The sequence below is a fragment of the Onychostoma macrolepis genome, chromosome 05, assembly GCF_012432095.1.
Source record: "Onychostoma macrolepis isolate SWU-2019 chromosome 05, ASM1243209v1, whole genome shotgun sequence".
In the NCBI taxonomy this organism is placed as follows: Eukaryota; Metazoa; Chordata; class Actinopteri; order Cypriniformes; family Cyprinidae; genus Onychostoma; species Onychostoma macrolepis.
In genome coordinates, this window is record NC_081159.1 from 1,329,845 (window position 1) to 1,353,346 (window position 23,502).

General features: G+C 34.9%; 1 protein-coding gene across 1 annotated transcript in view; it reads right to left on the minus strand.

The window, feature by feature from the left end:
- The window catches only part of sema4c (sema domain, immunoglobulin domain (Ig), transmembrane domain (TM) and short cytoplasmic domain, (semaphorin) 4C), an 81,552-nt gene that overhangs the window by 21,412 nt on the left and 36,638 nt on the right, over window positions 1–23,502 (minus strand). Inside the window, 7 exon segments of the mRNA XM_058775313.1 lie at window positions 126–277; window positions 4,184–4,303; window positions 4,523–4,619; window positions 5,747–5,845; window positions 5,970–6,032; window positions 6,273–6,427; window positions 18,511–18,709. Coding sequence (XP_058631296.1) covers window positions 126–277; window positions 4,184–4,303; window positions 4,523–4,619; window positions 5,747–5,845; window positions 5,970–6,032; window positions 6,273–6,427; window positions 18,511–18,613 — 789 coding nt within the window. The 5' untranslated portion in view covers window positions 18,614–18,709.

The window sequence follows — 23,502 nt, forward strand, 5'->3', positions numbered from 1 at the left end:
AAAAAGTGTAAAAATATATTTTAAAGCATATATATATATATATATATATATTTTTTTTTACATATGCAAACTTCAGGTCATATAGAGTTGAGGTGTGTGTGCTTTATGCTTTAGTTTACTCTCACCTTACACACACGTGCCACCCGCGCCACAGTCAGGTCGCTGTCGCAGTCCAGCTCCACTGCTCTCTCGCTAAAGAAGAAGTAGATCTTATCGTCGTCTCCATCTTTACTGCTGCGGCTCTCCCGGACCAGCGCCGAACCCACAAAGTTTGGCTCTGCACCAGACAGCAGGGAAAGATATGGAAGGACGTGTTAGAATTGGGGACACACTGCTTCACAGATAAGGGGCTGCTGGTTACTTGATTAACAGATAAAAGATCTTAAGTTTCCACCTTGGGACATTGTTTATTGAGCCGATTTTAGATTAACCCTGCTAGAAAGATCCCTGTACATCGCTTAATACCACACATCTGAGATAATACGCTGTAGACCAGTTCTTTTAATCGTGATCATTCCTCTCTGGCTGATTCAGTTCTTCAAACACATGCTTATGATGCAAAGCTCAATCTTCATCAGCATCATTACTCCAGTCTTCAGTGTCACATGATCCTTCAGAAATCATTCTAATATGCTGATTTAATGCTCAAGAAGCATTTATTATTATGTTGAAAACAGTTGTGCTGCTTAATACTTTTGTGCGAAACACGATACTGTTTTGTTTATTTAAAAAAGAGACATTTTGTAACAGGGGCGCGGGAAGATGTTTTAGGTTGGGGGTGCTGTACGCGCGCGGGGGGTTGTGATAGAGGCTATTTACACTAAGTGAAAATAGCAGTATTCTTTAGTTATATGCTATTTACACAGTGCAAATAGCTTTAGATTATATTTATTCTGTTAAAATAGCAGGATTCTGCTAATTACTTATTGCAAATATTGAATAAAAGGGTATGATTAATTGTGGCGAAAAACATTATTAGAGAAAAACATTACTTATTGCAAATAGTGCCACTCATCTGCACCTCTGCATTGTAATACATTATAAAATAGTATGCAATAACTTATTGAGTGTATTTTTTAAATTTTATTTCAAATTATTAAATGGACACTCCATTTTTTTTTTATATTCCCAACAATAAAACAGTTGCCTACAGAAAAAAACAGGGGGTGCTGCAGCACCCTCAGCACCCCCACTTCCCGCGCCCCTGTTTTGTAACAATGCAAACATCTTTGCTGTCACTTTTGACCAATTTTAATGTGTTCTTCCTAAATAAAAGGAGTCATTTCTTTTAAAAAACCCTTAATGACCCAAAACTTTTGATCAGTAGCTAGTGTATAGTGTTATATATTTTGGTCACACTTAAGTTTAGGGACCAATTCTCCCTATTAACTACAACTTTTGCCTCAATAAATTCCTAGTTTTCTCCTTATTAATAGTTAGTAAGGTAGTTGTTAGTTTAGGTATGGGGTTTATGGATTAAGGGATCTGAAATATGGTCATGCATAATAAGGCTAATAAACAAAGTACTAATAAACAACCAATATGCTAGTAATATGCATTATAATAAGCAACTAGTTAATAGTGAGAACCATTGTTACCATTATATTATATTACATTAAAGACATATTACTTGAAAATGCAATTTTTCAAATTGTTCTGCCAAACAAAAATAATTTTTAGCATTTACCAGGAATTTCTTGTCTTTAAAGAGCAACAACAACACACTGCTGAGGCAACTACAAGGAGAAAGAGCGGGGATCATTTAAATGTGTAAATATTACATTTAATTAATCAATTACATGTTACATTATATTTACATTTTCATTTCCCTTGCATTGCAACAGGTTTCATGTGTTTTTTTCTATGCCAGTTACTAATGCACCCAGATTCACTTAAAGGCATAAAAGCTCTTTTTAAAAGCCGGAAATGCAGCCGGGAAACAACGAAAACCATAAATGATGTCTTATTATGTAAGAACACCAGGTACTTTTCTCTAATGGCACGACAGACAGCATCTTCTGAGCTGATGAGAACACAAAGAACCAAAGTCTGTGCTGCAGTTAATGCACAGATCAGACAGAAATGACTCCCTCACAACTCAAGAAGTACTTCACAGCAAGAACAACAGCTGTGCCTATTATTGTCAACAATCTGATTATTTTATTTCAAATTAGACTATTATTAAAATAATTATAATAATACTAAATTATTGCATCCTCTGGTTCAACAGGGTGCTCTCACAGGAATGATGCAGAGGCTGGGACAGACTTAAACAGACGAAATATAATCCTGTTTCCATTAAACAAACCAGGTCTGAGCTTATGGACCTGTTGCTATGACAACGACTCAGAGATGAGTTTTGGAGAATGTAACAATACAGGATTGTGTCAAGTCACCAACAACTGAATCCAGATAACTCCATATTCGAAGAAGCAACAAGGTCTATTCTCAGTTAATAAATGCTGTTAATTGTTTATTTTATTATTATTATTATTATTTTTTTATTATATATAAATTGTTAAATAATGTGTATGCGCATGCACACACACACACACACACACACACACACATACACACACGTATATATATATATATATATATACAGTTGAATTCAGATTCAGAAAATTTAGTAATCCATCCATGTTTCTTTTTTTTCTGCTAACAAATACTGTAAAATGTTAATTTTAAGTAATATATTTTAATATTTTTATATATAATGTATTTTAAATATGTTTTAAATGCTGTAAAAAGGTTAATTAACATACTGATGATAAAAAAATACAAATAAATGTATAGCCTGAATGCACTGTAAATCGCTTTGGATTAAAGCGTCTGCTAAATGCATAAATGTTAATTGTTAAAATCAGCCATTTACTACAAATGAAAGACAAAACCATGTATAATATTTCTATGTATAATATGATGAATATTATGAAAGCAATGTAGGATTATGTTAATTTGCCAACAGTTGAATCCAAACAATTCAGTAATCCATGTTCAAAGATATATATATATTATTTTTGAAACACTGTTCATTATTAATTGTTAAAACCAGCCATTTAACTGCAAATAAAATCGAAGAAATATTATATCTATGTATAATATCTATATGATGATTACGAGAGCAACGTGGGTTATGAAAGGTTCATATTTTGGTTTTGAGAGTCCCCATCAACAGGTTGACATGCATGCAAGGTCAAAAAACACTTTCATTTTCTTATAATATGCTTTTATTTTTACCTTATTTGCTCAAACAACTCCCAAACAATTCGTTCAACGATTCATTTTTTCAAACCCCTCCTATGAGTGAAGCTAATCTGCGGTGATTGGTCGATTTCATTTAAAGCAGTGTTTGTGAGCTTTTAACGCTCTAAAAGTGGCACCTAGTGGCAAAGAATGAATTTGCATTTTCATTCAGACCAACGCGAAAATCAGGTCTGCGCGCGCGTGACAAGTGGGCGGCAATATGCATGTTGACGTCAACATGAAACGGCGTGGGATTCATTTTAAAAACCACTCGTTTCAGTGATTCAGAGTCGACTCCTTTTTTTGAGAGAAAATAACTTTACACACGGTGCACTTTCAGATTTAAAACTTTGCAGGATGTTTTCATTCACTTAGAGCTGTTACACACTGCATGAAAGATAATTTTCAAAAATCCATAATAGGGGCACTTTAAGTTGCCGACAATTGATTCCAAAAAACCCAGTGTCCGAAGAAGCAACATGGTTTATTGACTGTTCTGGTGCTGGTCAAACTGATCATCCGTGTTTACCAGGACAACATAAGCTGGTCTGTTCAGCAGAGGCATGATATATGTGACCTTGGACAACAAAACCAGCCATAAAGAGTAAATAAGCTTTCCATTAATGTATGGTTTGTTAGGATCGGACAATATTTGGCTGAGATACAACTATTTGAAAATCTGGAATCTGAGGGTGCAAAAAAAAAAAAAATCGCCTTTACTAATCAAAAATTATATTTTGATATATTTACAGTAGGAAATTGACAAAATATCTTCATGGAACATGAACTTTACGTAATATCCTAATGATTTTTGGCATAAAGGAAAAATGGATAATTTTGACCCATACAATGTATTGTTGGCTATTGCTACTTATGACTGGTTTTGTGCTCCAGGGTCAAATATATATTTTGTGTACGTGTGTGTTATGAGGCTTACCGTTGAGCCACGCCGGCAGGTATTCACTCTTCATGCTGTAATGCTGCTGTCCCAGGTTCCTCAGGATTACGGGCTCTGTGCCCAGAAAGTTATTGAGGGTGGCGGAGTACAACTCTTTGTCTAGGAAAAGAGAAGAACGCTTAGAGCGGGAACAGGAGCACACGCACGCACTTCTGTCTACAGCCTCACGGTTATGAGATATTAAAGAGGGACTCCATGCTCTCCTGAGTGTAGGAAGAGAGGAGGCATAAACGCATCCACCGGCTGCACCGAACACAAAAGGACACCCACACACAAGACACAAGAATAATAATGCAGGATTTTGCATTTGTGACTCACCCACAATGAGGCCTGTGTGACCCTTGGCGGGGTCGTAAGGGCACTTTCCCTTGCCATCCTCCAGGGCGGCGCTATCCAGAGTAAAATGATCTGCATTCTATCAAAGACAGAGATGGTCACATATGGATCGAGCGCACACACACACACACACACACAACCTGATGAGCACACTGCACCACCGGCCATGTTTGCCAATAGAGTTTAAGCAGCAGCTGAGCCCTCTTGTCCTCCTGCCCACACACAAATAAGTGCGCACACACAATGACAACACACACACAACATGCCGTCTTATCACATTGTGATAACACAACCTCATTTACATTTGATATATTTCACTTTGACACACTGGAAGCCACTCGCTGAGTCACACACACACACACACACACACTCACAGATTACCGGTCAAAAGATTGGAATAATGTTTTTCAAAGAAGTCTCTTATGCTCACCGAGGCTGCATTTATTTAGAAAAAAAAAGTAAGTAAAAACAGTAATATTGAGAAATATTATTACAATTTAAAAGAGTTGTTTTCGATTTGAATATGTTTTAAAATTAAATTTATTCCTGTGATGCAAAGCTGAATTTTCCAGTCTTCAGTGTCACATGATCCTTCAGAAATCATGCTAATATGCTGATTTGCTGCTCAAGAAACATTTCTGATTATTATCAATGTTGAAAACAGTTGTGCTGCTTAATATATTTGTGCAAATTGTGACACACTACCATTCAAAAGTTTATATATATATATATATATATAATACTTTTCTTCAACAAAGGTGCATTGAATTGATGAAAAGTAACAGTAAAGACATAACATTGTATTATAATGTTACAAATGATTTCCATTTCAAATAAATACAGTTCTTTTTGAACCTTCTATTCATCAAAGAATCTTGAAAAAAACAAAAACATATCACTGGCTTTACAAAAATATTAAAATTTTGATTTCTGAAGGATCATGTGACACTGTAAACTGTAACTAATATCTGCTTAAAATTCAGATATGCCATCATAGGAATAAATTACTTTTTAAGATATACTCAAATTTACATTCTTTAAAAATTGCAAGCATATTTCAATCCACTGTTTTTCACCATAAAAGCATGAAACTTCATTAAAAAAAAATCCTCCGCTAATGTAGTTCCTCCATCATATCGCCGGCCGCTCCACTCGATCACGTGGCTCAGATGGATTTCTGAGTCAAAGATAAAAGCACACACTCACGATATAGGTGCATTTGGGCTGGAAGGCGTATGTGCCGCATGTGTACAGGAGTGTGTGGTTGTAGCTCTGCAGGAATCGAATGTAGTTGAAGCACTCAGTCTGCAAAGACGGCGATGACAGAGAGAAAGACACAAAGAAAATATAGGTGAGAGGGAGGGCGAGTAAATGCATTTCAGACAAAGCAAAGCTGTTAAAACATAAAGGATGCAACATCAGCCGCTACCTGGTTATTCTTCCCCTTCGCTGAGCACTCTCTTTTCTTTTCCGCCGGAGCAGACCACTCAATCTGAGAGAGAAAGAGATGTGACTTTTACGAGCAAATGGCACTCTGCATGTAAAACCTGGATTCGCTATTGACTGCCGCAACTGGCAATTTACTACAAATGGCTGTGGCATTGAAAGAGTGAGTCATTTTTAAATGCAGATATTTGAATGATAAAATGCTAATGCCCTTTTTGCTTGATGGCTTGTGGATTAGTATTTATTGGGTGCATTAGAGGTTTTCTGAATGAAATATAATGCATACCTGTGGTCGGAGCTGTCTGCTGATGTCGTTGGGATCCAAGGCAAAGATGTGCTCTCTGGCTCCAACGTACAAAACCCGCTCATGCTCCGCCAGGGTCAACATGGTGTAGTTCCACACCCCGACGGCGCGAAACCTCGCCATACTGTCGTGCACATCTGAAAAGAGAGAGGAAATGTGTGTTTTTTTGCCGGTATTAAATGTGATCCAAATGTCACTGATCCAATATGACTCTTGGGCTTTAAAAAAATCTCTCACATTTATCATCTTCTCCGACGCTCCTGCTGAAAATGCCAACTTAGGCAAGCATGCATTTCCATGGATACTCATAACCTTTGCTTAAACCGGTTGGCAATGTGTTAAAAAGATTAATTTGGGCAAATACGAATTGAAGTGATCCACAGCGGATTATGCTGGTTAGTAAGGTAGCAGGCTTTAAGTAAGGAGGTCTTACATCAGATAATGAACAAATATGAATTAACAGTCAATGACATAAATGAAATCATTATGATTTAACATTTAAAAAATGTTCATCGTTAATGTTATATAAATTACATTTATACGTAAATGTATTTTAACGCTCATAGATATTGTGTTCATATTTTAGAATCATGTATGTTTTAATTATATAGAAACAAACAAACAAATAACCATCCATTTACTACAAATACAATTATATTATATTATACACACACATTTTTTTCGTAAAAATATATTTCTACATATATTAACATAACACTACACACACACACACACAAACACACACACACACACACACTTATTTATCTCTCTTATTGTAAATATAAATATATATTTATACATTATATCAACATGTGTATAGATATATAAATTAAAGTATTAATTAATGTACTAACTAATGTACTTATTTATTTCAAATACATTAAAAGAAGATTTTAAATTAATATATTAATTAAAATTAAAAATAGTGTACTATTAACATATGGGATTAATAATATATTAATTTATATAATTAATATAAATGATCATTTACTTTTAGGCATCATTTAATCATTTAATTTAAGTAAATGATAATTTTAAAAAATAAGTTAATTGAATTGTCAAGTTCACTTAACTTTTTAAAAAAATTATTATGTACTTAATAATTTTAAGGCAACGGGTTTCCTCAATTCTTTTAAGTTAAGTCAGCTTATCACTTTTTACAGTGCACACACATACATATATATATATATATATATATTATTGATATTTGCACACAGCTACAAGTTGGCTGTGATCTTGGGCTATCTGTCGCAGACTTAAAACAAAGGGCGACATCTTCAATCTTGGTTTAAGCCGGTGAAGAAGCCAGGACGGGACACCAGAATGCATCCCTGAACACACGAGGACACCGCGCCTGATCTGATTTACCGCTACCATGGGAGATGAGTGCAGAGAGGAGAGAAGGTTATGATGAGCAAGTGCTCCAGGAGAAGAGAGGAGAAAAGGCATCTTGGAGAGACACAGCGAGTGCTGGTGATGGAAGTCAGGAGAGCGTGTGGTTATTAGTTGGAGAGCGGCAGCTTGTTAACGTATAAGAGGGCTGGATGATCCAAGAGGAGAGGAGAAACAGATTTCCCCCAGAGAGGACAGAGAACATCTGCTGGGCTGCAAACAGCCAGGGAGATGTGACAGAGCGCACACACACGCACATGCTCACACTTCTAAATACCTGCATAATGAATCAATGCCTCTCAGACAGTCACAGAGCTTTGAGTTCAGTGAGCTTTGTGCTGAGCCGAGCACAGAGTGCCATTTCTAATTATTATCCCGAGGAGATGTCAATTACACACAGTGGGGCAGGACGCAGTTACGGATCCTGACCAGACAGAGGCAACGCTGAGCAAACTGTCCACTGAAGGGTTCTTTGTCTGTTTTGCTCAGGGAGAAGAAAATATCTAGTCCCAAACCCTTCACTAGTAACTGTGCTGAGCTGTGACATGAACAATAGCTGACAGCAGAAAAGTTAGGGATAAATCAATGTCTGATAATTATTTTCATGTTATGGTTGAAAATGATAAATGGCTGCTTAAAAATGCATACATTCGAAGTGGATCAAAAAAGTTCATCAAAGTTGTCCTAAGACAAGAACGCATTTTGGTTTTAGGACAACTTTGATGAAAGGCTTTGATCCACTTCAAATGTTGACTACTGTATTTGAAATAAATTGAAATTACATCAATCCTTCTGAATGCTACATATGAATTTAGGCATCACAACATTGTAACAATATTACACGTGTTGACACTCTAAATTTACTAAAACTGAAATAAAAGTAAATTAAAACTAAATTGACAAAAGCAAGACAAATCTATATTTTAACAATTTTCTTTTTTACAAATTAAGCCTCAAAGAATTACAAAGAATTAAGCCTCACATCTATACTAATTATTCAATTAATATTATGCATCCCATGAAAACTGTTTGTATGTAAGTAAATGTATAGAATATATTTATAATGTTACATTTAACAATGTTTATGATTAGTTTTTTGATATATATTATATATATCTTACATTCATAACAAATATACAATACATATTGTGCATCCCATGGAAAATATAAGCAGGCATCACAACATAGTAATGTATATTTGCAATATTACATTTAACAAAAATTTTGAAATTTATAAAAGACTTAAGTCTTACATTTATAAATAAATTACAAATAATATTGTGCATCACATGGAAAATATATGTAGGCATCACAGCAGTATAATGCACATAATATTGCATTAAACAATGTTAAAATGGTACCATTGATGCAAGGCAATGTTGTTTGTTCAAATGGATGTTGTTTTGTTGATTTAAAAAAAAAAAAAGTTGATCACCAAAAAAAAAACAATGTTAAAATGATACAAGTTTAATATTCATATAACTATATAGTAAATACTGTTCATTCCATTGAAAATATGATCCTTCCAAAAAACGAATTAGGCACTGGTAAAACATCTGCTATTGCATTTCATATGCTGGTTTAAAAAAAATAAAAAATAAAGTAGATACATGGATACTTTTGAATGGCTGTCAATGGAGAAAGATGCCAGATGGCGCAGTTACAGCATCTACCAGCAGGGGCTGACTGCCAAAGCTAAACTTGCAAAACTTTCCCACTTGGTTTTGGACTGGTAGCAGAATTTAATTAAAAAAGCAAACAAAAGATGATCAAAAACAAGGAATACAAGTCGTCCAAAGCCAACAGGAGCGTATCTAATGGGGAGAGATGGAGTGTAGGGCCTAAAAAAGGAACAAGCTAAAAATAGATGTCACTTTGAATGGAATCCAGATGTGAGCAACATAAAGGGAACAGAGGTGAACTCTCTGTGTGTGTGTCTTTGTCCTTCATGAGTTCTCAGCTGGGCCGAATGAGAGGGCAGTGATCTCCGGTGGAGGGAAACGAGCCGCAGAACTGAAACAAGTCGAGTTGAAGGCTGCTGTTTTCCTCTGATGTTCCTCCATGGCTCCTTACAAAGCAGCTTTACTATAAATACAGTCCTGCCCTGCTTATAGCTCATAACCGCAGCGCTCCAAACACACACTCTGCTATTAAAGACCTATTTTAAGGCCTTTGAAGCTTTGACATGGATACCAAAGAATGACTTAGAAACACAAAAAATGGACACACACACAGGCTAATTAGGAAGAGAAAAGCGCATATACTGGCTATAAAAACACCCACGTTTGCTAGGACAAAGACGAGTGGAGCCACCGTCTGAGGCTGACACATAACGGCACAATTAAAAGAGAAGAGAGGGAAAGAAACACATTAAGAAAGACACAGGTGGCGTGTTTACGCTGACACACGAACACAAGCGGTGCGCTGGAGAGCGTGAGAGAGCAGGGGACGAGGGGAAGTGCTGTAATTGCAGTAGATTAGCTGAAGGGAAGAGAAGAGAAGAGAACACGGCTCAGCTTCAGGAAACGGTCAGAACGGAGCACCACAACAATAGGCCCAAACACTCGCAAATGCCACAAAGTGCACAGAGCGAGCGAGGGAACGGTGACAGGAATGCAAAGAGGTGTGGAGAAAACGACACGGCTTGGGAATATACAGTGGTGGCCAACACTAGTATTTCCAGCAGCTAAAAAATGGTTTAAAGTCAGTTATTTCTATCTTTTGCTGTAGTGTCTCAGGAGGAAATATCAGTTTACATGTGATCTGATCATCATCAGTCTGTCTGGAATGACATGAAGAAACAGAACAAACTGAGACTAAATCCAGAAGAACTGTGTCTCTGCTTCAAGAAAGCTACCTGCGAAGCTCCTGAGAAACTCTGCTCAAGTGCAGCGAGGGAAAAAGCTGCTTTAAATGCAAAGGATGCTCACGACAAATGTTGATTTCATTTAGTTAATAGAAGTTAATTGATCAAGAAAATCTATTTTTGACAGCATCTCCATTTTACAGCATTTATACGCAAGTGCCTAAAACTTTAACCCTATAAGGTATTTTAAGAGAGATTATGTTGTGAATAAAACAGTTTATCCAAAAATAAAACGTCTTATCACTTACCTTTGTTTCTTACCCATATGAATTACAAAAGGGGATGTTAGGCAGAATGATGTGTCATTCAGTCATTTTGTGCCAAATATATAATGATTTGTATATAATGATTTTAATTACATAATATGATTTTCAAAAGCTGAAGTGATTACCTTTATTTGTTAGAATATGTATAACTGAATGCTTTGACTAAATGCAAAAGCTGAATAATTAACTAAAGTCTACCGATTAATCGGCGAATTAACCAACGATTAATCACTCGCATATTCGTTAGATTAATCGGTTATCAAAATACTTGTTTGTTGCAGCCCTACTCCACAGGAGAGAAAAATCACACTCAACTCTTTCTCCTCGTTAGCAAACAGAGGCTTCTGCTTAAAGCTGCTGTGGAATACCACACATAAATTGACAGACATCTCAAGATCCTGACAGATGTCACTGGAATACGTGTCATACCTGTCTCGCTGACTGTGTGAACAGCAGGAAAGAGTCAGGGGAGCGACCCATGCCTTTTAGCCGAGCCCAAAACTGGCCTATCAGAAACACTCTCTGCATGTGACTCATTGTGCGTGTTCATGATTGCTGACATCTGGTTTGCCAACATGTGTTAAAGGGCCTTTCAGAGGAGAACATGTGGTTGAATTTAGCAAAATGGTGGGAGTTAGCTAAACAGCTAAGAGAAATGACTCACAGCACCACATAAGTCTTTTTTCTTCTGAGTATCCTCTATAAAATCTTATGCTAGTTGCTGGGTTTTGGAGAATAGCAGGTCATGGCACCAGTTACCATGTTTCAGAAACCACTGTAACCCTACATTAAGACTAGCTTCTACCTGGTTTGTTGCTGGTCCAAGACGGTTTAGACGTTTGTTAACTAAAACTAAAAATATTAAAAACGCTTTTGGGTAATTAACAATAAAGCTGATATAAAACACATAAATATTAGATGAAAACTTAAAGAAACTTGAAAAACTTAATTAAGAAATATTGTATTGGCAACTAACTGAAATAAATAAGTTGATTACCAAAGCGAAAACTGAAATAAAAATTAAAGCTAATAAAAACTAATAAAAATTTTAAAAGCACACATTTATTAAAACTAAAATTAAAATTAAAATGCAAATTGAAAATATAAAAATAAAAGCTAATTGGAAATATTAATATATCATACACTTATGAAAAATTTACCATGGTTTTACAACAAATAAAACCAAAAAACATGGTTACTATAATTAAACCATAGTTTAATCATATGTGACCCTGGAAGACAAAACCAGTCTTAAGTGTCAATTTTTCGACAATATTTGGCTGAGATACAACTATTTGAAATCTGTAATCTAAATATTGAGAAAATCACCTTTAAAGTTTTTCAAATAAAGTTCTTAGCAATGCATATTACTAATCAAAAATGAAGTTTTGATATATTTACGGTAAGAAATTTACAAAATATCTTCATGGAACATGATCTTTACATAATATCCTAATGATTTTTGGCATAAAAGAAAAATCAATAATTTTTGCGACTTAAGCGACTTAAGACTGGTTTTGTGGTCCAGGGTCACATATAGTATTTATAGTAAAACTGTGGTTATTCTAATGGTAATCAAAATGCCCAAAAACCATGGTCACCACATTTTTACTACAATAAAACCATAGTTAATTTTCAAAACGGTACAAATATGCTATATAATATATATATATATATGATAGTACATAAATAATACTAAAATAACACTTGCACCAGCTAGACTAGCTAGAAACCAGTTGCTATTCCAAAACACAGCTGCCAGGGAAAGTTTCAGACGAGATCTCAACAGTTTTACAAACTAAGCTCAGATTTGCCAAGATACCAAAGTCTGCGATGAATTTAATAAAATCTCACACATTAAATCAACATAAGTCATTCACAAGCATTCATGTGACATACTTCAGAGGAAACAACATCATAAAGTAGCACAGAATGTGTGTACTGCCATGAATTAATAGAATTATAAATTAAAAAGGAAAGTAATTTCATAGGTGGAGCAAGATTATGATAATTTTAATGCATGCAATAAGACCAAAAACGTGTGCTAGGAAAGTCAATATGGTCAATTTTGATTTCACGTTGACTTGAAGTCTCCCGAGCTATGAAACAGCAACATCAGAGGAATGAAACTGTCCTCGGGGCCCAACAAGAGCGAATGCGGGAATGAAGAGAGAGTGGAAAGGTGTGGGCGCTGAGAAAATGACAGAAACCGTATGGGAGTAAAAGAGCAAGGTGGAAATGTGGGAGGGGGGGGGGGATTCAAGATTGAAAGAAAATGAAAGAGAGAGCGGAAGAGACAGGATGACAGTAAAAGGGAGAGATGTGTGAAAGGTTGTTGGAAATAGGCTAGCGTTTGACAGACCGGGGGGGGAGACTGCAGTCGAGAATTGAGCTCACAGCTTGTACCGAGTTTGACCTTTTCGTGAAAGTGGCGAGCATACAAAAAATAGAAAGAAGACTTTCTTTTTTCTGTCCCCTTTAACAAACAGCCTCCTTCTGGAGCGAACAGTCCCACAAAGGGTATGGGAGACAGATTTATTGAATGAAAAAAGAAACACACTTTTACAGACAATGAGACGTACGAGTCCGTTAGAGAGGATAAATCACAGACGTTGCTGCATATCTGTGTGAGAGGAGGATAGACGGATAGGACTGGCTTCGGTCCACTGACATAAACACGCACACATACACACGCAGTGGGCCTGTCCTTTTCAGCGGAGGCCGTCATTATAGTAATTGGAGGGTAGAGAGATGTGCTAGGCAGGCAGTCCCTTTCTCTCTCTCTCTCTCTCTCTCTGTAGCTTTGCCATCCTCAGCGCGTTGGACTTATTCACATATAAATGCACAAACCCTTTAAGTCAGCTGAAGATTCATTTGGCCTCTGATCAAATTCAGCTTTAATTTTCTGTTTGATCTGCTCTTTATATTTTTATTTTTCATTTTAGTTTTAGTTAAAAGTTTTGGCAATTTTGTTCCACGCTTAATAATCCTATTAAGCTTACATTTATTCTCATTTTGTTTTTGTTATATTTATTTTTTTATTTAGTTTTTGTTATAGTAATTTTACTATGCCATGTTAAACTTATTTCTAAATTAAGTTTAATTTTTAAACCTTTATTAAAATTCATCTTTAATTTTGTATCTGATCCACGCGTTATATTTTTTTTGTATAACTATAAATTTATATATATATATATATATATACATATTAGTGCTGTCAAATGATTAATCGCGATTAATCGCATCCTAAATAAAAGTTTTTGTTTACATAATATGTGTGTATACTGTGTATATTTATTATGTATATATAAATACAAACACACGCATGTATATATTTAAGAAAAATATGTTATGTTTATATAATAAATATATTTATGTATAATATAAAACATAAGAATATAAATATATAAATGTATACATGTAAATATTTTCAATATATATATATACTGTATGTGTGTGCATTTATATATACATAATAAATATACACAGTACTCATACATATATTATGTAAACAAAAACTTTATTTAGGATGATTAATTGCGATTAATCATTTGACAGCACTAATATATATATACGTATAACCTTTTAATTTAATTTAATTTGAGTAATTTTAGTATATCACATTAAACTTATTTCAGTTAGCTGACAAGTTAGTATTTTAAATTGTTTTTAAAGTTATTATTATTATATATTTTTTTTCATCCAATATTTATATTTTATTTCAGCTTAAAGCGATGTTTAATAGTGCATTCAAACAATTCCTCAAGTTAGATGGAGTTTCCTTTGGCTTCCAGTGAAATTCATTTTTTAATTTTCAGTTTGACCTGCTCTTTATATTTTCTCTTTAATTTTATTAGGTTCGTTTTTTTTTTTTTTTTTTTTTGTAATTTTATTTAATTTAATTTTTTTAATTTTTATAAAAAATTTTTTCAGTTTAGATTTAATAAATTTTTATTTCACTTTTAGCTTGTTTGTTCATATTGTATGTTCAGTTAATTATAATTTAAGTTTTTTAAGTTAAGTTTATCATCCGATATTTATATTTCATTTCCCTCCCCCTTTATTTGATTACTGAAAGCGATTTTGAATAGTTTTAGTTTGCACACTCATCGTATTCATCTACTAAGTCAGCAGGAGGTTCCTTTGGTCTTTAATTTTCAGTTGGACCTGCTCTGGTTCTCTCTCTCGATTGCTCTGCTGTGGAAAGTTACGGGTGGGGCCTGTGACTCACCTTTGAACTCTCAGAGCTTGATTTTCAGGGCGAAGACAACAGTATAACGTCTGCCAAAATAAGTCACATCACTTTGATAATGAACGGAGGGGGAGAAATGGGAATGAAAGACATTTAGTTGCAAGAAAGACACGTATTTACTTGTGAATCCCCGGTGTCTTTAAGATGGAGATAATTGTGGAGGAGGGGTCTTTAGGGGCTGTGGGTGTGGAAAGTAGTGGGTAAATATTATCTCTGCTGCGATCCAGCTCTCCACCTCCAACCACACACACACACACACACACACACACACACGAGCTCTAAATCCCTCAGACTGCCAGTCTAAGCACTCTGCACGCTCACACACATAAACATTAAACTGCACTCTGATGCTTTGCCTGCTTTTCAGTCTTTCATCCTCCCTGAAAAGCGCATGTGTGCTGCGCAAGCCTACTGCTTTCGTGGTTTAGGGCCCAAACGTAGTCACACATGACCTGAAACAGTAGTTAAACACACACTGTGTACTTTTCTGTTCTTTCTGGACTTTCTTTGACGTCTTTCTCTCTCTCTCTCTCTCTCGCTCTCTCTCTCTAAAGCCATTTCCTGTCCATTTAAGGCTGTGTTCCCAGCCGCTTTGCTCCCTACTGAGGGATGAAAAGGAGATGCTATCAGTTTCTGTGTGTACATATAAAATCATGTCTACTGCTTGATGTTTACTGTAGTTGTTTGTTTGATTATCAACTGTGATTTGGATTAAAACAGGAAAAGTCTTAGGGGCAAAGTTGTGCCACTTTTGCATGCAGCTTATCATTAACCACCAGTAATCTAGTCGTTAAGCTTTAATGTACAGTTTTTTTTAACTGCTTACACTCAAAATCTTTGCTTGTCACACAATTTCTGAAACCTGACGCTCAAACAGCAGAAGCACACACCAAATCTGCAAAACCATACACTAATTCTCAGCCTTTGAACACTTTTCACTTTTTGCAAAACACAACACACAATTATGCAACACACACAAATCTAACAAGAAAGGTGTTTGCAAATGTTTGCTTTTGAGATGTGTTTGTGATATTTTGAATGAAGTGCTTCATTTTGCAAGAGATATGAGGCATATTGCATTTTGTGTGCAATTCTGTAAGCAACCGGAAAAAAAAAAAAAAAACGGTAAGCCATGCAATTCATGTTATGCATCTCCTTTAAATGTAAACTACTGTTCAAAAGTTTAGGGTCAGTAAGTTTTTTTATTTGAAAGAAATTTATACTTTTACTCAGCAAGGACATTAAATTGATCAAAAGTGACAGTAAAGACATTTACAATGCTACAACAGATTTTTAATGTTGTTCTTCTGAAATTTTGTTCATGTAAAAGTCCTAAAAAATCTTTAAAATCACAAGAATAAATTACATTTTAAAACATATTTAAATAGAAAACCGTTCATTTCAAATAAATTCACAATATTAGTCTTTTTATTGTATTTTTTGATCAAAAACATTACAAAATCTTACAGACCCCAGTGTGAATTATGCTTATTTAAATAGTCAAATGAATAGTAAATAGTCAATGCTATTTACCTGGTACAATTAACTTTGAGATAAAAAAATAGATATTTGTGTACATTTTCTATTGATCTTTACAGAAGTAATTCATCAAATGATGGAGAAGAGTGTTATAACATGGCATGCATCCAGACATGTGGTGTAGACTAGAGCACTTTCTGCATTTTAAAGAGCCGATTCAGATGTCTGGACTACTGTAGTGAAGTGATGTTTTACAATCTCAGCACAGTATGCCAGATCACGGTAGTCTGCTGCATTCTTAACGACCTTTTTATTCTGAACTGGCCTGCAACTGGCATACAAATTGTGATCAATGTTAATTTTGAGTATGTGTTTGCATCAATTAATCCCACCGGTCACAGTAGTGACCATAAAATAGTTTTAATTTATAAAGCTCTAAAAACCTTACTGACTGATGTTTTAGTGCACTCCCTGCAAATATGGAAACAATAAAGGGTCCAATTTAATATGTGCAGTTTCACCTATTTTGGTGCAAATTGTCACATGACCAGAGCAGTTTATTTACTGTTTGCACCTTGAGAATATGATAACTGCATCAAAGCTCCAAAACAAAAGGATAGAAAAGTGTGTTAACATAAAGACATGACAAATATTTTTGGTACACATTATCTTTAAGGTGTCTAGTATTAATATATGAATTCACATATATTCAGTTTTCTTGAGTGTGGTCATAGAATGAGTAAACATGTTGATGGTCACAATAGTGACCGGTGGGCTAACAGTGAATTTAGGTTTACAATATAAATCCAATTGCAGTTGTTAGTGAAAATTGCAATGACAAAATATTGCACTAAATTAAAAATTCAAATGTTACAAAATTTACAATATTGATGTTGTAATACTAGTAGCACTAATATAAAAATTTGATGTTATATTTTACAAAAAAGTTCCTATCAATGTTGTATATTTTTGTACATAATAGTAACCCTAGAATGTGATCAAACAGTTTAAAATAGCTGGGCTAAGATATATAACAATTTTATGACAGCAGAAATATGTTAATTCAGTACTCACCTTATCCCACCGGTCACAATTGTGCCCGACCATAAACCACAATTTTTCACACACTTTTACAAAATAAAAAAAAATCCAAAAAATTATTGTTGTTTATTTTAAAGAGTTACTAATGACACGTCATTTGGATATTTTCATGTCTGGGAAAAATTTGGGATTAATTGGGTTAACCTGATTTTAATGCCACGAGAATCCTTATCTTAGACCAAGAACATCTGCAAATGCTTAAAACAGGACATATTTACTTGAGAAACAAAATTGTGAAAATAAGCTTTCAGAGCGTTTTACTGCAAGTCCAAAAGTTTTCTTACCCAACTGTCAAATTGCTTTTCTCCTATTTTAAGTATAAACCTCACTAAATTTGGTTAGATGTATGCTAAAAATTTAAAAAATATTTTTCCAGTGAGGAAAGGAAAGTTCACATAATTCAAATGATGTTATCTGAAAACAAGTCTTATAATATTAAGCAATTTTGCTTCTCAAGTAAATGCATTTTTATGGATGCTTCTTGGAAAAGACACAAATACTGATGAAGAGTAACAGCACTGTTGCACAACTTGTTCTTAGTGAATTCCCCTCAGAGAAAGCATAAGAGAAAAAGAGGAGTAAAGAGCGAAAACATCGTGAGAAAGGAAGAATGGACACAAATGGAGCGAGTGCAAATGAATAGGGATGAAAGCTCTTTACCATAAAGACCTATAAAGCCATGCAGTAATGTGATATCTCAGTAAATTCAAAGCAGAAATCACCTCTTATCTCAAATCTGCATGGAGAATGAAGGGAGGGGCCAACCAAAGAAAAGAAGAAAGAGACGGACGAATAAAGAAAGGAGGAGTACCATAAAAACAGTGTGAGAAAAAAGGGAGTTTTGTTTGGTCATTAGATACTCACCATTATATTTAACGGTCTTCCGTGGGATGGGGTTCCAGTTGACGCAAATCCCCTTTTCAAAGCCGATCACGAACATCACGAGGAAAACTTTTGCACACCCCATTTCACTGCTCCCACTCCTTTTATAACGCAGGTTCTGATTGGATGAGAAGCGAGGGTTCTGATTGGACAGCGAGGCTCCAGATGCACACAACGGCTCCTGTCAGGGAAGATAAAGAAAACAAAAAACAGAAACAAAAGTGATTATGAGACACATGTCAATGTCCCTAAAGCCTTCCTCTCGCTATCCCAATAGAGCCGGAACTGTTTATGGACTGACAGGACGATTTAATGACACTCTTTCAGAAGGTACAACGATAAATGCATCTTCACTGTAAAAAATAGTTGCGAAAATGTAAAAAAATAAGGCAACTTAATGCAGTAAGACGTTTGAGTACTCTCAACAATAGTTTTTTAGTTCTTTGTTTAGCCAATGTACATTTATTTGTTCATGCAATGCTGATTGTTTTATTTTGCTAATAGAAAAATTCTTGTCACAGAAACCGAAACAACAATTACTGTCGTTGAGCTAATTTTTTATTTATTTTTTTGTTCCCTGGATAGAAAAAGAAAGTGTAAAAAGTCACCACATTATCAAAATTATGTTTGTTTATGAATAACAAACCTACAGAAGAGGATTAGGGCCAAGCAATAATAAAAAAATAAAACCATCTCGAGATTAAAGTCATTATAATATGAGATAAACTTCAAGAAAAATTTTGAAATAAAATGTTGAGAATAAACTCATTTAATTATGAGAAAAAAAGTCGTTGTGTTTCGAGAATTTTTTTTTAACATTTTTAAAAACTTTTTTTCTCGAAATTTAAGGACTTTTTTTCTGGTAAATAATTACTTTATTCTCAACATTTTATCTAGAGTTTTTTTCCCGAAACATAATGACTTTATTCTTGAAATTTAATGAGTTTAATCTCAACATTTTATTTTGACATTTTTCTTAAAATTTAACAAGTTTAATCTTGTATTATAATGACTTTAAACTAGAGATGGTTTTATTTTTTTAATATTGCTTGGCTCTAATCCTCTTCCGCACAAACTGGATAACTTAGTCTAATATGTAAACAACATGGTCTTTGTTTGTAAAACAACTTAAGGCTAAGATATCCAGGAAACAGATATAAGCTGTTGAATATACTCTAGCCCTCAAAACTAGAACAGTGGCAATCAACAAATGAGCTCTTTACATCACAGCACAACAAATAACTAACAATAATGACAAAACAACAACAAAAAAGTTTAAATGAAGTCAGCAAACAACAAAACAACAATAATCCTATAACAGTAACTGCATTATTTAATCATGCTGCAATGCATGCTGGGAACTCACAAAGCCTTAACATTTCAACAATATGAAATTCTTTGTTCAGACAACTGTGTTAGACTAGTTGGGACAACATTTAGGGTAATTTTGTTGGTCTGACAAGAGTTTTTATAAATGTAGTTTCAAGAAAATAGCTTTTTTTTTTGTATTTGAGACTCAAAAGGTTTCGTAAACTGGAAAATGTTTAACAATGTTGTTGGCAGACCAAAAGCCAAATTGCGGATGCTTGTCAGAGCATGACAGCATCGACACAACTCTCCATCGTTTACGAAGAACATGTCATACGCGGAGGAAGGCCTGTTTTTGACAGGCGCGGACAAACGAGAGATGCGTTTGTAATTATAATTGGAGTCTGCGTTCTCTTGAATGCATTATGATGCAAGGTTTCAAGGGAAAGAGCGGAGAAAAAAAAAAAAAAGGCCTGAACGGTCCAGTCTGTTCAGCAATTGCCATTTTCACACGTTTGCTCTAATCATCAACTCGCACCTGTTTCTCTCCATTAAAAAGGGAAATTAGGGCCTTGATAATATTTGCTGATTTGAGAGCAAACCCATTGACTTTTAAATGCGCGTCAAATGTCAAATAGTGTTTAGCGGTGCAGATAACAATGTAAAGCCCTTTTTCTGCCTGCCCCCGTGTTTTATCATTCAGTCTGAAAAGGTTGTGTGAATTTAAAAGTTCTCAATGATAAGCAAGCGTGGAGGGGCTGGATTGAGATGCGGACCAATCTCACAACCATTGATTTCTGTTTTTCTTTTTTCATTAGCATGAAAGAGAGAGCCAGAGAGAGAGAGACAGATAAGAGAAGTCAGAGATGGTGGCGATTTGCTCCAAATGAGTTGTCCGTAATAGAGGGGTTGCAATATAGCAATTCGATGACTCACATCTCCACTTGCATGGCAGTTTTTTATTGGATCGATGTGCCGTTGCTTATATCTGTGCTGTGGGGAGGGACTGGGACGCGTCAGACTGTTGTGACAGGTGCTGTCTGCTCGACTTTTAAAAACAGGTGATTGTGTTCTCCGCACTTTTTCTTGCACGGCACTTCCAAGCTAAATATATGCTCTTTTGCTCTCTTTACTGCCCTTCAAAAGTTTGGGATCAGTAAGATTTTTAATGTTTTTTAATGGAGTCTCTCATGCTAATCAAGGCTGTATTTATTTGATCCAAAAATACAGAGAAAAGTGTGAAATATTATTGCAATTTAAAATAACAGTTTTCTATTTTAATGTACTTTAAAATGTAATTTATTCCTGTGAAGCAAAGCTGTATTTTCAGCATCATTACTCCAGTTTTCAGTGTCACATGATCTTCAGAAATCGTTCTAATATGCTGATTTATAATCAATGTTGGAAACAGTTTTTGCTGCTTATTTTTTATTCATTTATTTTTTGGGAGCCGTGATATTTTTTTTTCAGGATTCTTTAATTAATAAAAAGTTAAGAAATAACAGTGTTTATTCAAAATAATAATAACAATAACAATAATAAAATTAATAAATATTAAAAATATTATTTTTTTTTTTTTTAAAGAAAATAATACTATTATTCAGCAACGATGTGTTTAATGGATAAAAATTAATAGTAAAGACTTATATTGTTAGAAAAGATTTCTATTTTGAATAAATGCTGTTCTTTTTAACTTTTTATTCATCAAAGAATCAAAGCAAAATGTATAACGTTCCAAAAAAAAAATATATATATATATATATATATATATTAAGCAGCACAACAGTTTCAACATTGATAATAAATCAGCATATTAGAATGATTTCTGAAGGATCATGTGACACTGAAGACTGGAGTAATGATGCTGAAAATTCAGTGCTTCTAAGAAATAAATTATATTGAAATAAGAAGCCAGTATTAGAAATTGCAATAATATTTCACAATATTACAGTTTTTCTGTATTTTTGATCAAATAAATACAGCCTTGATGAGCATAAGAGATGCATATCTACACACACGCTCACACACAATTATTAGCCATTTTTTTAATTATTGAATTAGATATATTTATTTTAGAATAAATAGTAATACTTAATAATAATAAATATTATTCTTCTGCCACATAATAAGCCCTGTGTTGCTGCTCACTAACATATATCTGACTGTTACACTAAAGGCTTCATATGATCATGTTTGACCTGCAGAGGGATTATGGGTAGAGCTCCAACAGCAGCAGAGCAAAGCAGACCTTGTGCTAAATATCCGGAAAACAACCATTTCAACCCCCAAGAACAGAGAGTAAATCTCACTTGTCATGTGCGAAAGAACATTGCTGTTGGCGGACCATTTAATAAATGTGAAAAGCTATATTATTTCCCATATATAAGACTACATTTCTTTCTACACTTTATAGCTTTAAAAATGACAACATTAAGTAATGCTTAAACGACATCAAAAATCTAAAAAATGTCCTGAAGCTGTTTGCCTTAAAGTTTTCTCAACTTTTGATTTTTTCCAGCGATACAAGAAATTTCAATACACAGAACAAATGCAACAGTTTAACACAAATACCAAACAAATCAACAAACAACTAATCAAGCAACAAATAGTGTCCTTCCTTCAAAGGAAGTGAACTATGTGAAGATGAATGCATGCTAAAAGAGTATGTTTTGAAATGAACTCCTCCCTAAAGAAAACAAACTGCCTTTCTTCCGCCGTTTTTCATTCCCGCCCGGAAAAAGGCCAAAGGTTGAGTGATGACCAGCTTTGTGAGTCTAAAGCGTTTCCCATCTCCTTCCAATCTGCTCTTGTCTTCCTGTCAATAATAAGCTCTTCTCCAGAACTAACGGCCAATCCCCATGTTCATCATCTAAACTAAAATAAGACCCTTTGAACTCTGACCTCCTGCCCACCGAGAGACAGCAGCGGTCAAGGCAACAGCACAGCCGTGAGATGAAGGTGGACTGTGAACGAAACAACTCCACCCCTCGACATAAACACATCTTTCCAGTGTCAAGAGCTTCCCTCCTTCCTTCCTTCCATCCCTCGTTCCCCCATCGTCTCTCCTTTAATGCAAGTTAAACAAAGGCCTTTGCATGTCAGTGGCCGGTGATTTCCCAACATCCTGTCACTATCTCTACACCAACTCTTCCACAAACTGACCACTCAACACCAGCTGCTCAACACTATCAACAGATCCTCAAAAAAGCACCCAGACGTCTCTAAAAGAACACAGCATGAACAGAACGGAAATCTGCCTTCAGCATATGATCTGTTTATTTCGGTATAAGATCAGATGGCACCAGTCAAAACACGGCAGCATGCTTTCATCCCCGAGAGTGGATCTCTTATAGCCACAGAAGCAGGGCAGTAGGTGGTTAGAGGAGCCAGTCTCTGTCCTGCCCCTTAAGACCTGTTTATGCTTGACGCATTCAGTCTGGCGTGAAGCACCTCAGCGGCACTGAGAGATGTTTACTCTATACATTTTCCCTTGTATTATTTTCCAAAACTACAGGCGATGATGTAGAGAAAATATCAGGTGAAGCGTCAGTAAGCAGTACTAGTTTATGGTTAACCCACTCGAGTAAAGACAGTTGAAATGTTGGCCTGAAAAACACTTTTCTGAATGTTTTGAAATGAATAAATAAAAAGGCTTGAAGGTTGATA